This window comes from Silene latifolia, chromosome 5 (genome assembly GCF_048544455.1).
Source record: "Silene latifolia isolate original U9 population chromosome 5, ASM4854445v1, whole genome shotgun sequence".
Lineage (NCBI taxonomy): Eukaryota > Viridiplantae > Streptophyta > Magnoliopsida > Caryophyllales > Caryophyllaceae > Silene > Silene latifolia.
Window position 1 is genome coordinate 1,684,598 of NC_133530.1, and position 13,723 is coordinate 1,698,320.

Sequence of the window (13,723 nt, forward strand, 5' to 3'; positions counted from 1 at the left end):
TATCTAGTTATGACTTATGTGTGCCTAGGTATTTATAGAAGTAAACTAACTAAGCTAAAAAGACATAATTGCCCTTGTTGGGTTGCATGCATCTATGTTATCATCACTTAATTAATCCAATCAATTAGTCTTTCTTATGACGGGTATATCTGTACGTTTTAACTCTGTTATGATTAAAATTGGTAAAATAACATCCCACTTTTAAGGTAGAACAAATTGTCAATTAGGTATACTATCCTAGCATAAATGATTGTTGCTTGAATTTCTAGATGATGTATTAGATTTTTTGATTTTTATTTTAGTAGACAAAATAGCTAACGAAGGATAGACCAATAGTCGAATAAAACTTTTGTTGGACTTTTGGAATACGAATAAATTACGCTTCAATCTAGATAATTTAAAACAAAATAAAATAAATGTAGTTCAACTCAATTCAATTTTATTTAAATTCTCCTTTGTTTCAATTTAAGTACCCGGTATCTATTTATATTAAAATAAAATATTATCATAGAGATAATTAAATTGTTAAATAAATGATTGAGACGGAGAATGAGATCGATTTCCAAAATATGTGGAGGGCTTATCATTATTTTATGTGGACCTAATCATTCAAGTATCCATTATTGCACTTCTAACCAATCCATTTACTGATCATCACAAAAAACGCACCAATGTAATCATTAGTCAACTATTCATCATTACCAATTCATCCTTATAACTTCACAAATCGCCTAGAGTATCTTTAAACACTAAGACCAAATTCTAATTCAAGATCGTTGTAAGCGTGAAACCGATAAAAAACAACTCGTATATTTAATTATTAGTAATCCATGATAATTAATTAATTAGTGTTAAATGAATGTGATTGATGACTCTGTTTTACCGTCACAGCAAGTTACAACAGTATTATGAGAGCGTTGATTAATAAAAGTATGACGATGTTAATGTATGAGGGAGAATTTTACCAACTTTCTGATCAGATACGACTTAATCTAACAATGAGATGACACGAACCAGATAAAATCCTCTTAAAGAAAGTGGCAAATCATTAGTTTCCATTCTAAGGATATTAGGTCTACTATGTCTATGCTACATCCAATACCAAAATCTCACATGGACAAGCTTATAACCACATACAAGCATAGCAAATAATAGATCACATGCGGCTTAATATATACCTCCCCTTTATTATTCAATACAAGATTAATTAATCAAAGCATGTTAGCTAAACTAACTAGATCTAAGCTTCTTGATTGTTCTTATCTAGCTAGCTTAGTATTTTTGTATCACTAATCCGAAAATCCTAACTCTAATAGGAATATTTATAATAGTTGGGCATCAACCATTACCTTAAAGTTTTGGTTGAGATGGTTCATCTATCACTGCCACCGATCACAATTGTCCGAAAAACTAAGTTGGATGCTTCGACTTTATTAAAGAGTTGATAAAAGGAGGAACACGTTTGTGGAAAATCCGATGCACCCAGACGGTTGTACACGCGTGAAATCTTCCATGCTACAATATTGAGCCTAATAGAGTTCTTATGTCTTAGGATAATAAATGACAAGCTTGGTTACGCGTCTAAGTCATCACTTAACGCCTAAAACTAAACTTAATTGACGGAAAATAAAGTTTAGGGGTACCCTTAGTGATAATGACAACAATTAGGGGTACCGTGTATGTTTTAAAAAAGTGTAGGGGTATCATGTAGAAAGTCGAAAAATTGAGGGGTACCATGTAGAATATCCCAAATTAAATTAGCGGGCCTACCGGTTTGTCAACGGATATTTTTATTTAGACCATACCGGTCCATTAACTTAGCGGTCGAGTTTTCCTTCTTCACTAACCATATTTTTAAAAATATCTCGTGACCAAGGCCGCTAAAGTAGCAGGTCGGACGGGCTGGGCCGGGCGGGCCAGCCCGGGGATGATCAGCTCTAGGGATAACCAAACATTTGATGGAATGTGCGCATGTCTAGGTAAGACTATATTATGGAAATTTCATTGTCTAATTAAGACTTTTTACTAAAGAGTACGAATACTATCCACTTAAGTAAATAATTAGTCACTCCAAATAGAAGATCACATGAATTTTTTATGTGGTGCATGCATGGTTGATAGTTGGGCGATTCGCTTTTATGTAAAATCGTTTTACACTGTAAATAAATCTTAAATACAAGAATAATTTATATACTAACTATAAAATTCGCCTAATCATAACTCATAGGTAGTTAAATTAATACAATTAGTTTTATAGGGCTATTTAGTCATTTGTGTATAGTTTACTCAAATGCATGCTTGTATACACCACGAGTATTATTTGTGCTTATGCAATTATGTTTATGGCCATGTTTGGTAAATAACAGATTAATTTCAGTATAAGTAGATTGTAAAAGTAGATTATAAATGACAGATTAGGTTTGACTAGCATATTATAATTAGCAGAATTAATTTGAGTGTTTGATAATTGACAGATTACGATTAGTAAATTATTAATTTTCTTTGTAAAATGGAGAAAAATTTCATATTTTACAATATGCTAACCAATATGTTGGGGTAAGCAGCATATTGTAAAACAGCATATTGACCCCAAATATGCTGTTTCAATATGTTGTTTACCAAACACTAAAATTAGCATATTGATTGGTCAAACATGGTAAAACCCTTGAATATGCCAAAAATTGGTCAATATGCCGTTTACCAAACAACGCTTATGTATCCCGTGGGTTAATGAAGGAGTAGGCCCGTCATAAACAATAGAACAGGGTGGGGAGATTCGAATCTTAAACTTAATGTCCATTATACCTCCATTTTAACCTGTAAATTAAGACATTTTCGATAAGTGATATTCCGTATTTTAGTTAGGCGCTTATAAATAATGAATCATATCATAGAGTAGTAAGCTTTTCTTATTTCTTACTTGTATACGGAGTACGAAGTATAATATACTTCACCCGTCTCAGTGAGTTGTTATCCTTTTTATTTTAAAAATGAATTTGATGAACAATTTGATCATTCACACTTAATTTATTCCACTTGATATTTAAGTAATTGATCCATTTTTCTTTTTTGATCTTTGTGTCAAAATTAAAAGACAACAATTAACCGGGAGTGCTCTAGTCCAAAAGTACTTGGTCACTAAGAAACTGATGATTCAGGCAGTAGCACCGACATATGCATGGTTGATGGTTGTATAACATATTTTTGATTTTCTGACATGACTATATGACTATGCTCATTTGAGAAGCACAACTAATACGTATCAATATCTTCCTAAATTTCTGTCATTTTTTTGTTTTTATACAATTTAATTAATGCCGACAATAATATGATGCACCGTTTTCTAAAGTACGTCGTTTAAGAGATTAATAGGGGCGCTCGTCTTTATTAGCAGTCAAAAATTGTGAAGTTTGTAGTTAAAATTTTCCAATTTTATTTACAAATTTCCCTTAAATCATTACCCGTTTGCCCACTAAGATTTTTCATCCTTTCATCCCCTGGCTTCGCCACTGGCCCTAAGTAGCTTGTGCATTAATAACCTATAAATTTGATAAAATTTCTAGGTTATTCTTACAAATTATGGTAGAAACGAGTTTATATATACTTAATACTCGTATTTTATAAAAATATCTTTTGAATATTTTTACATTTAGGTAATTAATGTGTGTCCTTAAGGTATATGTTAGCGGATTTCGAAATCAGTATTATTGTTAGTACCAAATCTCAATTTAATACCATTCTCTGATATAAAGTATTGCTCCCTCTATTTTTCTATATATGACTTTCTCACATTTCGAGACACACACTTCTCTCTTCAATATCTTTCAAATTATATGTTTAAATATAGTGATATGTATACTCATATGAAAGAGTTTTTCATAAGGAATTTAATGGTATTGATGGGGCATATTCTGCACCGCTGACCAAGTCAACATATTGAGCAAGGTCAAAGTATCCACAACAAAGTCAACGTCTTAGACAGCCTAGCCGATGCAGCCCATCGGCCTGTCACCTAGGGTCTCGGCCTGACAACTAGCCAGCCGGGGCACATATCCGCGTACTCATATCCAAGACCCTCGGCCGCCCGCCATTGGTCCATCTCGGAGGGTAGAACGGTCTTTTCACCTGCTAGCCACTTGGCCACTTGGCCACTACGTGACAAAAGGTGAAAGTCTATAAATACTCCTCAACCTTCATTGAGGAAATGATCCACAATTTAACCTATGAATCACTATTCATCTGGTAATATCTTCCTTATCTCTCTACAATACATCCTTAGCCAAGTAACAACAACTTACCTCTCTAAGTTTACTGACTTGAGCGTCGGAGTGAGTACGCTCGGCCAAAGCCGAGCCCTCAGTTTGTTCATCGTTTCAGGAGACCGCGAGGAGGATTCAAGCAAAGACGTCATTCTACAAGCCACGGGTGGTAACAATACTTGCTCTGGAATTACACCCGGAACAATTGGCGCCGTCTGTGGGGAAGACACTAGAAGCTAGTCACATTCATTCCCAAACAAAAATATAAACAAAAAAAAAACCCACCCCCAAAAGATAAGAAGATGTCGAAACAACAAGAGGTATTCGTAACTGACGAAACCGAACTCTACCAAGATGATACCATCCACAAATCTGGAGTTGTGCAACCCTCCGCCGGTCAAGTGATTCAACCGGAGTACGGGATGCCAATAATACCAGACACTCACGCCGACCAGGTCACCATCATGGGACATGTGGTTGATGCAAAGAAATCAAGATGCTCCTGGACCTAATTGGGAGTACGGCTCACACCGTCACGCCGACAAGAGCGGCGGAAACCATCCAGAGACCGGGGCCCAAAATGTGACCCCACGAAACTTGAACGGAGCATTAGGAGAAGCGACCTGTCAAGACACCGGAGGAGCCCAAAGTGGTCGTGGTAGACCTAAGTCCTTCTCGCACTCGTGAGGGGACGGCGTCGCCCGCCGCATGCACGACGAGGCAGGCACCCGGAGGAGCGAAAGAAGCCTAACTCGCCGAGTTGGAGAAGAAGCCCAACTCACGAGTCGGAGGAGAAGTCCTTCTCGCTACGAGGAGAGAAGCCGGACTAGGAATGCGAGGAGCCGATCGCCGCGTGTCGTTCGACATGTGGTCGACCCCTCGGCGCCACGTCCTAGAAGTCCAGTGCCAACCAAGCTCAAGTTGCCGCCCATATCATACAAAGGAGATAGTGATCCAACCGACCACGCCGAGGCTTTCGAGTCTTACATGTCGGCATGGGAGCAGCCCGATGAGGTGCGGTGCCGAGTCTTCCCAACAACTTTGCATGGGATGGCTCAAAATTGGTACAAAGGGTCGCTCGACGGCTCGCAGTATCTTTATTACGCCGACCTAAAGGACGCCTTTTTAGCCCAAGACTCTTGCAATAAGAGGAAGGCCGTGGAGACATCGGATCTCCTAACTATCAGGCAGGAGGGGGGCGAGACTCTGCGGAGCTATATGAAGAGGTTCGACGCCAAGGTTCAGCAGATTCGGGAGATTAATCCCGAAATGGCGCCTTCGCCTCGATGAAAGGCCTCCCAAGGGAGCCTTAAAAACGAGCTCATCAAGTGCGGCGACCGACCTTGGACGCCGCTTTAAAATGGTCGAACAAGCCATTAAGGTGGAGGACTACCACAACACCTGGTTAGGCCCCAGCGAGGCCGAACACTCAGAAAAGAAAAGCCGCCGGGAGGACGACCTGGGTGAAGGACGCCGCGACGATAATCAGTCACGGTCCGGTGAAAGACGCCACGACAATAGTAGGTCACGGTCTGACAAGTCCGCCAGGAAACAGAACCCGGTTGGTACCGGGGAGTTCGAAACGTACTACCAAAGAAGCGGTATAAAAATCGCACCCCCCGGTCGTATCGGCCGCCGAGGTCTTCGCCCGAGCAAAAACGAGGGCCAAAAATGGGAAAGACCCCCAAGGCGAAGGGGGACGGTGACACGAGCCGATCTTGAGTACCACGGCCACACCGGTCATCTTACTGACAACTGCCGGCATCTGAAGAATGCCATTGAAGAGCTGATCCGGAAGGGGAGCCTCGGCAAGTACGTTGCCAAAGGCCAAAAAACTGACGCCTGCGGTTCAGACAAGAAATTCGTCTTCGAACGGATAAGAGTGATCCATGTTGTCATCGGGGGCAACGAGAACGGTGGGTCCGCTCATGGGTACAAACGGCACCTGAACGACCTGTATCAGGCCATCAACTTTGTGTCCAACACAGCGGTCCCCGCTTCCAACATCCCCGACATGACTATTGGGAAGAAGGACTATGCGGGAGTCATCGCCCCTCACAGCGACCCACTTGTAGTCCATTTGGACATATCCAACCACCTGGTCAAGAGGTGCCTGATTGACACAGACGCCTACACGAACGTCATGTTCAGAGAATGCTTTCTCAACCTCGGTCTGAAGGTCGAAAACTTAAGCCTCTGCACCAGCCCACTGTACAGCTTTTCTGGGGCCGGCCTGGTACCCCTGGGGTCAATCAGACTGCCGGTGATGTTCGGCAAGGGGTATACGTCCAAGAATGTCCTAGCTGAGTTCGTGGTCATTGACGGCTCGTCCGCCTACAACGTTCTCATAGGCCGAGTCACGCTAAGCGAGGCTGACGCGGTGATGTCCATCCGGGCCCTAACACTGATGTATATCTCGGACCGGGGGAAAGTGCATAAGCTCGTCTCCAAGGACGAGAAGGACGAAGTGGTCAATGTCCATATATCTGCCAAAGGGTGCAACATGCAATCCTTCAAAGTGGCGAAGAAATCAGAGAAGGGAAAAAGCCCATCCTTACAACAAGAGGGCAACTTCATGGAGGCGACCGACAGCTGACTAAGGAGGGTGTGCCTTTGATGAGCCATGAGGACACTGACAACCTCGGGAAAGACTCTGTATAGCGGCGGAGGTGTCCAAGACAGCTGTAGACACCCCGACGCATGTTTAAATCTAATGTAGAATAATCCAAGTTTTTCACCAAAGTGTTCATTTTTCCATAAGTCACCCTCAAGAGACAGACGCCAGCTCACACTGTCACATCGACAAGAGCGGCAGTCATCAACAAGAAGCAGACTACCGTCGCAGTCACCCCAAGAGGGGGACGCCGTCGCAGTCACTCCAAGTGGTAGACGCCACGACCGTCATCATCAAGAAATAGACGCCAGCTCACACTGTCACATCGACAAGAGCGGCAGTCATTACCAAGAGGCGACGCCACCACACCTTTGTCACATCGATAAGAGCGGCGATCATCAACAGAAGCGATTACCGTCGCAGTCACCCCAAGTAGTAGACGCCACGGCAGTCACCCCAAGAGAGGGACGCCGTCGCAGTCACTCCAAGTGGTAGACGCCACGGCCGTCATCATCAAGAAATAGACGCCAGCTCACACTGTCACATCGACAAGAGCGGCAGTCATTACCAAGAGGCAGACGCCAGCTCACACTGTCACATCGACAAGAGCGGTAGTCATCAACAAGAAGCAGACTACCGTCGCAGTCACCCCAAGTAGTAGACGCCGTCGCAGTCACTCCAAGTGGTAGACGCCACGTCCATCATCATCAAGAAATAGACGCCAGCTCACACTGTCACACCGACAAGAGCGGCAATCACCCTCAGGAAGCAGCCGCCGCGACAGTTACGGCCAGCGCAGTTGATACTCGCAAAAGCGATCGAAACGCCTTAAAAAGCGTTTAAACACAGTTGGGATGCGCACTCTAGACCGCCTCGGCCAGGCCGAGGCGGAAGCAAAAAAGACGAAAAAAGACCTCGGCCAAGCCAGAGGCAAAGTAAAGACGCTAAGTACAGTTGATACGCGCAACTATTAGCGCAAGGAAGCTCAAAGTGAGGTAAAGACCTCGGCCAAGCCGAAGGCAAAAGAAACGAATTCTTCTTGAAAATAATAACAAATTACAAGTGAGGAGAATACAGACGACGGCCGTCCCCATAGGGATAAGCCAAAACACAACCAACCAAAGTTGTACAAATACAGGGAAAATAAAAGCAAAAAGTTACAAATATGTCATTTAAAGCGCCAAAAGATGGCAGGGAGGAAGGGCTTAATAATTGGCTCCCGAACAGCTGAAGCTATCCGAGACGCCGGGTGAGCCTGGTGACGACCGCCCGTCTCCCTATGCCTGTTGCTGCTTGCCATCAGCAGCGGTAGCAGCATCTTCTTTTATGGGCAACCCAGCAGCGTTCTTAGCAGCCTCAGCTTCAGCAGCCTCAGCCTCAGCCTCAGCAGCCTCAGCTGCCTTCATTCTCTCGGCTTCCTCCTTGGCCGCCCTAGCCTTCTCAGCGAGAGCCGCCTTCTCTACGGCCGCCTCTTTCTCTATCTTCACCCTCACCGCCTCTTTGGCCTTCTCCTCCACGGCTTTCTCCTTAGCTTCGAGCTTGTCGTCAAACAGCTCGTCAAATTTGTCCCACGGAAAGGAGCCATCAAGAGGGAAGAGCTCCCCAATCACCTCCCTGGCAGCTTCTTCGGCCAGATCCCGGTATTGGGCGCACATCTCAGGAAGCATGCCAGTTTGGAGCATCTCAATGTCCTCCTCCTTTTGTCTGATGATGGCCTCCTTGCTCCGAATTATCTTCCTCGGATCTCAAATCGACCCGATTTCGTTCCTCTGCTGGAGATAAAGGTCGGCGTGCCTCTGAACAAGGTTACACTTCTCCAACAGCTTAGCAGCTTCGGCCGCCGCAGCCTCGGCTTTGGCTCTCTCAGCAAGGACCTCCTTTTCAGCGTCCTCCCGGAGTTTTTTTCTCACCAAGAGCCTTCTCAAAGCATCTCCCTAAGCCTCGCTCATTGAGGAGATCCAGCTTCGCCGACACGGCCACCTTCTTAGTAGCATTAAGCTCAAAAACAGATTGAGCCACGGCTTTCTCCTGCTCTATGATACGAGCACCGGTCAGCTCGTTCCACCTCGCCAGCTCCTTGATCGCCTTCGTGCCTTCCACTATAAGTCGGGAGACGGAAGCCTATCGGGATGAGGAGTCAATGGTGACGCTTTGATCACCACCGCACTTGCCGGGAAGCCTTCGGGATGAAGAGACAATAGTGACGTTTTGATCACCAGCCTGCACGGGGCTTTTCTCCACTCGCTGCTCGTTAAGAGCAACGGCCGATAACGAGTGATCTGCACGAAATTTAATTAAAGCATCCATGTCAACATACATGGACATACCGAAGAGCCTGACATCGGAAACGTCTAATAAACCGGTTAAATCTGGGCCACGGGATAGATACGTACCGTGCTTGGCCTTCTTGGCCGGAGGACGCATTTCCTTGCTGGCAGCAGTTTCAGCAGTAGCCGGCTCCTTCCTCTTACGGACAAGGGGAGATTCCTCCGCATCAGAGTCCCCACCGTCGGTAATATCAACGATCTCCACCGTCTCCTTCTTAAGGGGGGGGATGGGAGGCGAAATCGGTGTCGACGCCGTCGCCGCCGAAGATTTTGTTTTCCGCGTCCGACGCGCCATGCTACTAACAACCTTCGCCTGGGCCGCCTCCATATCCAAGCCCTTCAGTTGTTGATCCATGAGATCATTCGGCGACGTTCTGCGGTCACGGGTTAAAGCCTTAGGGTGCAAATCAGCAACGGTCTTATCTTTGTTCAGCCCCATCCTCCGAAGGATATCCTCAGACAGGTCCGGTCCAAAGTGGTCTGCAAAGGAAACAAGGCAAGAGTTATGAAGGAGAAGTAAATCGAAGTTCAAGCAGAAACGTTGAGAGCAGAGATGAGCCTCACACCGACCCCACTCACCCTGCGCTAGGGCCGGTATGAGGCCGACATGGCAGAGCGGCTCATCCTGAAGAATGATCTGCGTTGGGGGAATCCATCTTTTCGGCACCCCACTCTTGTCCGCCTCAAAAAGCCTCATCGCCGACTTCTCATCCGCCTTAAGAGGAACCTTCTTTGGCGTCCATCTTAAGCTTTTTCCGGAGACCCATCCGTCATGCTCCGCTTTAGTCTCGCACCACAAATTAACTTGGTCTTTGGAAAACCGGGCGGCGGATAGTCATTCTAAGCACCTCAACATACACCCACCGACCTTTCCGGTCTTTGCAGGAAGAAAGTTTATCAACGGAGACATAACCCGGCTCCATTTGCACACTGTACCATCCGACGCGACCGACCCAGTAAAACGACGGCTTAAGATGGTGAAGACGACGGAATAAATTAACCGTTGGAGCCTCTCCCTTGAAGAGACAGAGCTGCATTTAAATCGACTATGGTCCTAATGGCCAACGGGTGCAGTTGGGCCACGGCGACGTTCATGGCCCTAATAATGGCCATAACGTATTCATTCAGCGGAAACCGTAGCCCGTACTCCAAGTGCCGCATGTATACGCCGATGCAACCCGGTGGAGGGCAACAAACGGACTGACCCTCCTCAGGGACAACAATTTTGTATCCCCTGCCGAAGTAGAAATGGCCCTCGAAAAATGTCTCGCCGGAACAACTGGCGAACTTATGAGTCCAAGCACGGTCAAGGCGGACCTTACAGGCGTCCCCATGATCCATGACGTATTGCCTCCCCTCATTAGGATGAGCCCTTCCAACATCATCACTGAAATCATCATCATCATCATCATCATCCTCCCATTCCTCCAAAATTTGAGGATCAACTTCAGGAGAAGGAGACCTAGGGCCCCCAGACTTTATCGGGATGGCATCTAGTATCCCCCCCTCATCAAGACGCGACGGGAACCCCCGCGCGTAGTGTCTAGTCCGGCAGATCGGCCGAAGACATGTTCACGACAATTAAACAAAATAAAAGAAAATTTTGTTTACCTTGAAGAAAAACACTCGCCGGAGTAATAACTCTGAAAATTAGAAGACAAAGAAGCCCTTGAAAGTTTAGAAGGATGAAAATTTCGGAGAAAAATTTGAGAAAATGAAATTGGTAGCCAAATTCACGGAACAACTGCCCTATTTATAGAGAAAAGCCCATGAAGAAGGACCAATCAGGGAATAGCCCATGAAGCGTCAGCCAATCAGCGAACAGACACGTGTCGGACATGCAACCACGGAATGTCAATCGTTGCAACAGTCGAACGTCAATCAATGCAACAGTGATCAAACGTCTTCAACACGCCCCTTCATATCTCTGCCTATTCATCTTCCTCAACAAATTCCTGAGTATCTGCTCTCCGCCGGCCACATGATCAACCAAATTAGAAAGCACCGGCCAAGGGGCAATCAAAAACAACCGGCACTCTCAACCCTGGTCTCGGCCAGCGTCACCCTCTTTTCCACATCGGATGCCCTCTACACATCCATGTGGAGGGGGGATATGGTATGGCCTAAGCAGAACCAGGCCAAGGTAGAAGAAGCCGATACAGAAAAAGTTTCAGAAAATACTTGCGCAGAATATACGCTCAACATACATCGGAGCCCATACCACGGCATAGACTACGCTGGGGGCAAATTGATGGGGCATATTCTGCACCGCTGACCAAGTCAACATATTGAGTAAGGTCAAAGTATCCACAGCAAAGTCAACGTCTTAGACAACTAGCCGTCGACCCATCGGCCTGTCACCTAGGGTCTCGGCGGCAACTAGCCACCGGGTCACATATCCGCGTACTCATATCCAAGACCCTCGGCCGGCCTGCCATTGGTCCATCGGCCGAGGGTAGAACGGTCTTTCCACCTGCTAGCCACTTGGCCACTTGGCCACTACGTGACAAAAGGTGAAAGTCTATAAATACTCCTCAACCTTCATTGAGGAAATGATCCACAATTTAACCTAAGAATCACTATTCATCTGGTAATATCTTCCTTATCTCTCTACAATACATCCTTAGCCAAGTAACAACAACTTACCTCTCTAAGTTTACTGACTTGAGCGTCGGAGTGAGTACGCTCGGCCAAAGCCGAGCCCTCAGTTTGTTCATCGTTTCAGGAGACCGCGAGGAGGATTCAAGCAAAGACGTCATTCTACAAGCCACGGGTGGTAACAATACTTGCTCTGGAATTACACCCGGAACAGGTATAATTTTTATAATTTTTTACCAAATATATTTTTGTAAATATTAAAGTCAAAGGCTCGGCTCGAAAAAATAAAACGTCATATATTAAAAAATGGAGGGAGTATTCTCTTAGTCCCGATCATTTATTTACATATTTCATTTATGACCGTCTTGGTTATTTATTTACCTTTCTGTATTGGGAATATTTTTAAAGGGTAATTTCATTGTCCACTTATCAGTCAATAGTATTACCCATAAATCGTCTCCTCCCCTCTTTTTGATCTTTATACCAAAACCAATGATAAATAAATAACGGAAATGAAAAGAGTAATATTATGGTAAACATAAAAGAGACTAAACCAAAATTCGATATTATTAGGTGACGCCCTATCATTTTCCAATTGATCCTCCATCTCTTATATATATATACACGTCTTGCTCCCTTCCACGTCTTGTGCATGCTCTATCCCAAGTGTCTTATTACCCTCTAGCGGCCCAACATTTCCTCAATTTCGCCAAATTTTCTCAAATTCAATTTACAAATAACATATTCAAAAACACAAATAATAGCAACAACAACAATCATAATAATACGAACATTAAAACACACAAAAAATAATTAACCAACGTTTTAATTAATATGATGAGTTTTGAAGAATTTCAAGATAAATGGACCGACCAACTCCGCAAAATCGTTGACCAACTCACTGCCACCTTAGCCCGACCAAAGTCCGCCGACGACAACCGTCAACTCCGCCATCTAGTGGACAAGGTGGTAACTCACTACACCGACTACTACGACGAAAAAACGGCGGTAGGGAGATCAGATGTATTATTATTATTTGCCGCTCCATGGGCATCTGCCCTGGAGCGGTCATTACACTGGGTGGCAGGCTTTAGGCCTACCACCATATTCCACCTAATGTACACAGAATCCTCCATCCGGTTCGAGTCCCACGTGGCAGATATTCTACGTGGGCGCCGGACGGGGGACTTAGGGGAGCTCAACCCGGCCCAGCTGGGCCGGGTATCTGAGCTCCAGTGTCAGACTGTGAAGGAGGAGAATGAAATAGGGGACGCGTTGGGCGGTTGGCAGGAGGCGGTGGCTAGAGCTGAACCGGAGTGGGCCGGAGGCAGACCGGATGCGGTTGAGAGGCTTTTGGAGAGACTGGTGGAGGTGGTGGCGAAAGCGGATGAGCTGAGGATGAAGACAATGAGACTGGTGGTGGAGATGTTGACGCCGCAACAAGCGGCGGAGTTTATAGTGGCGATGGCGGAGTTGCAGTTTGGGATTAGGGCTTGGGGATTGCATCATGACCGTGAACGTGGTGCTGGTAAAGTTTGTTGCTGAAGCTGTGACACTTGCCATCAATGCATCCATGGTTGCATGCAATCCATGCATGCATACGTGATACGTGCATGGTTGTTATAGGGTTGAATTTTATAGGTCAAGGAAATTTATTAAAAATTCAGTCAAAATATAAGGGATGTCAAAATATGTGCTCCGATCTTTTACGATATGTAAAAGGGTGGTATCGAGTCTCAATATCGCCTAGTGATGCTGGGGATGTATTTTCTAATAGTAGTATGTAGGTAGTTTACGTATTGTAATGTATGCTTTAAGAAAGTTAGAGTATGTAATCTCAAGGCGATGTCATTGAATAGTTTATATTTGCTTTATTATGTGGAAAAAAAATAAAGTAAATGTAAATTATTGACCGAGACGGAGAG

General features: G+C 44.9%; 1 protein-coding gene across 1 annotated transcript; it reads left to right on the forward strand.

Annotated features, from left to right (window-relative positions):
- Positions 1-12,635: 12,635 nt before the first annotated feature.
- LOC141657930 (protein DOG1-like 4) lies at positions 12,636-13,343 on the forward strand. Its single transcript, XM_074465322.1, has one exon. It carries the CDS (start codon positions 12,636-12,638, stop codon positions 13,341-13,343), a length of 708 nt encoding a protein of 235 aa, XP_074321423.1.
- The last annotated feature ends 380 nt before the right edge of the window (positions 13,344-13,723 follow it).